This window comes from Orycteropus afer, unplaced genomic scaffold (genome assembly GCF_000298275.1).
Source record: "Orycteropus afer afer isolate SDZICR_OR568_19922 unplaced genomic scaffold, OryAfe1.0 scaffold00258, whole genome shotgun sequence".
Lineage (NCBI taxonomy): Eukaryota > Metazoa > Chordata > Mammalia > Tubulidentata > Orycteropodidae > Orycteropus > Orycteropus afer.
In genome coordinates this window covers 521,378-523,183 of record NW_006921845.1, presented here as the reverse complement: position 1 = coordinate 523,183, position 1,806 = coordinate 521,378, and the positions used below count along the sequence as shown (strand labels likewise).

General features: G+C 43.7%; 1 protein-coding gene across 1 annotated transcript; it reads right to left on the bottom strand.

Annotated features, from left to right (window-relative positions):
* Positions 1–527: 527 nt before the first annotated feature.
* LOC103204757 (olfactory receptor 10G6-like) lies at positions 528–1,517 on the bottom strand. The gene has a single exon (XM_007949960.2). The coding sequence runs from the start codon at positions 1,461–1,463 to the stop codon at positions 528–530; it is 936 nt and encodes a 311-aa protein (XP_007948151.2). The 5' UTR covers positions 1,464–1,517.
* Positions 1,518–1,806: the final 289 nt, after the last annotated feature.

The window sequence follows — 1,806 nt, the reverse complement described above, 5'->3', positions numbered from 1 at the left end:
TGGATACCACAGAGAAATGAACTTTTATGTCGATATTGTACTTATGTTGAGTCCTTCCTAAAGAGCTCTGGTGGTATAGTGCCTAAGGCATTTGACTGCTAACCAAGAGGTTGGGGGTTCAAACCAGAAGGTGGTGGTTCAAACCCACCAGCTGCTCTGGGGAAGGGAAACTGGGCAATCTATTTCCATAAAGATTCACCACCTCAGAAATCCAAAGGGGGTTGCTATGACTTGGAATCAACTCATTGGCAGTGAATTTGATTTTCTTTGTGGTCCTTTCTACAAGATATTGTCCTTACTGTATGTTTTGGTTAGTTTTTATTGGTACTGAAAGAAGAAATATGGGAAATCCCTCTAAGAGTGGGTTTACTAAGTGAAACTTTCCAGGGTTTACACCTCTTCACCTAGAAGTCCTATTCTGTTTATGAATAATATTTACTCCTTGTATTATAAATATGCTTAATTATTTGGTGTCTCATCTAGTGCCTTGGATTTGAGTTTCTACTTTGTGTCTGCAATGGGTGAATTCAGTGAGGCTGCACATCTTTGCAGCCTCCCAGCCTCCTCAGTGCTGCCTTCATCTCTTTATTGCGGAGTGTATAGATGAGGGGGTTAAGCAAGGGAGTAATGACAGTGTAGAAGACAGCTACCACCCCATCTAGGGGATCCTGTGAGCCAGGCCGCAGGTAAACAAAGGTGCAGGGAACATAGTAAACAATTACAACAGTCAGGTGAGAAGCACAAGTGGAGAAGGCATTGCAGCGCCCATCTGCGGAACGAATTCTTAAGATGGCAGCTACTATGTAGCCATAAGAAGTAAGGATGAGCACAAAGCAGGTGAGGGCCAGGAAGCCAATGTCCACAAAGGTGACCAGCTTATTGATGGTGGTGTCAGCACAGACCAGGCGCAGTATGGCAGGAATGTCACAGAAGATGTAATCTACCAGGTTTGGGCCACAGAATGGCAGCCGGAATATAAAACTTGTTTGGAAGAGTGAGTGGAGTGTGCCTCCAAACCAGGTGCCAAAAGCCAAGTAGGTACAGGCACTGCGGGTCATGATGGTGGCATAGTGTAAAGGCTTACATATTGCCAGGAAACGGTCATAAGCCATGAGTGTGTAAAGGAAGCATTCAGTGCAGCCCAGAAAATGGAAAGAAAACAATTGGATTACACAGCCCCCAAAGGAGATAACTCTACTACCCCAGAGGAAGCCAGCGAGCATCTTGGGGACAATGGCAGAGGAAATGGTCATATCCAGGAAGGAAAGGTGACATAAGAACCAGTACATGGGGCAGTGGAGCTGGATATCCACCAAGACTGTGAGGATGATGAGCCCATTTCCAGAGACAGTGAGGATGTAGATGACAAAGAAGGCTAGGAATAGTGGTACACCCAGCTGTGGTGGGTGGTGCAGACCCACCAAAATGAAGTGAGGCACAGAAGTCTGGTTTTCCCTTTTCATTTCCTTGCTGTTCACATCTGCCAAGAGAAGTAGCAGAAAGGAAGTTTCAATACCCTCTAAATTCTCTAGGCATGGCATATATACTCTGTGTCATAATTAAATATGTTCAGAAAATGAGACTGCTCTCTGTCTAGTTCTTCATTCTCTCTCTCTACATTTCTCATACTTGATTCTGAGATCATGCTTGGTTCCAAGGAACAGTTGTTATCTCCAAGGTTAAACTCTTATGTAACAGATTATGTATAAGTCAAGAAAGTGAAGTAAAGATGACACAAGGCTATTTCCAAGTCAGGAAGAGGAGTATAATCATATAAAATATAAATCCATCTGAAAGAAAGGGTAT

Coding starts and splice junctions, on each gene's coding strand:
- LOC103204757 (XM_007949960.2), bottom strand. CDS start 1,463: ATGAAAAGGGAAAACCAGACTTCTGTGCCTCACTTCATTTTGGTGGGT.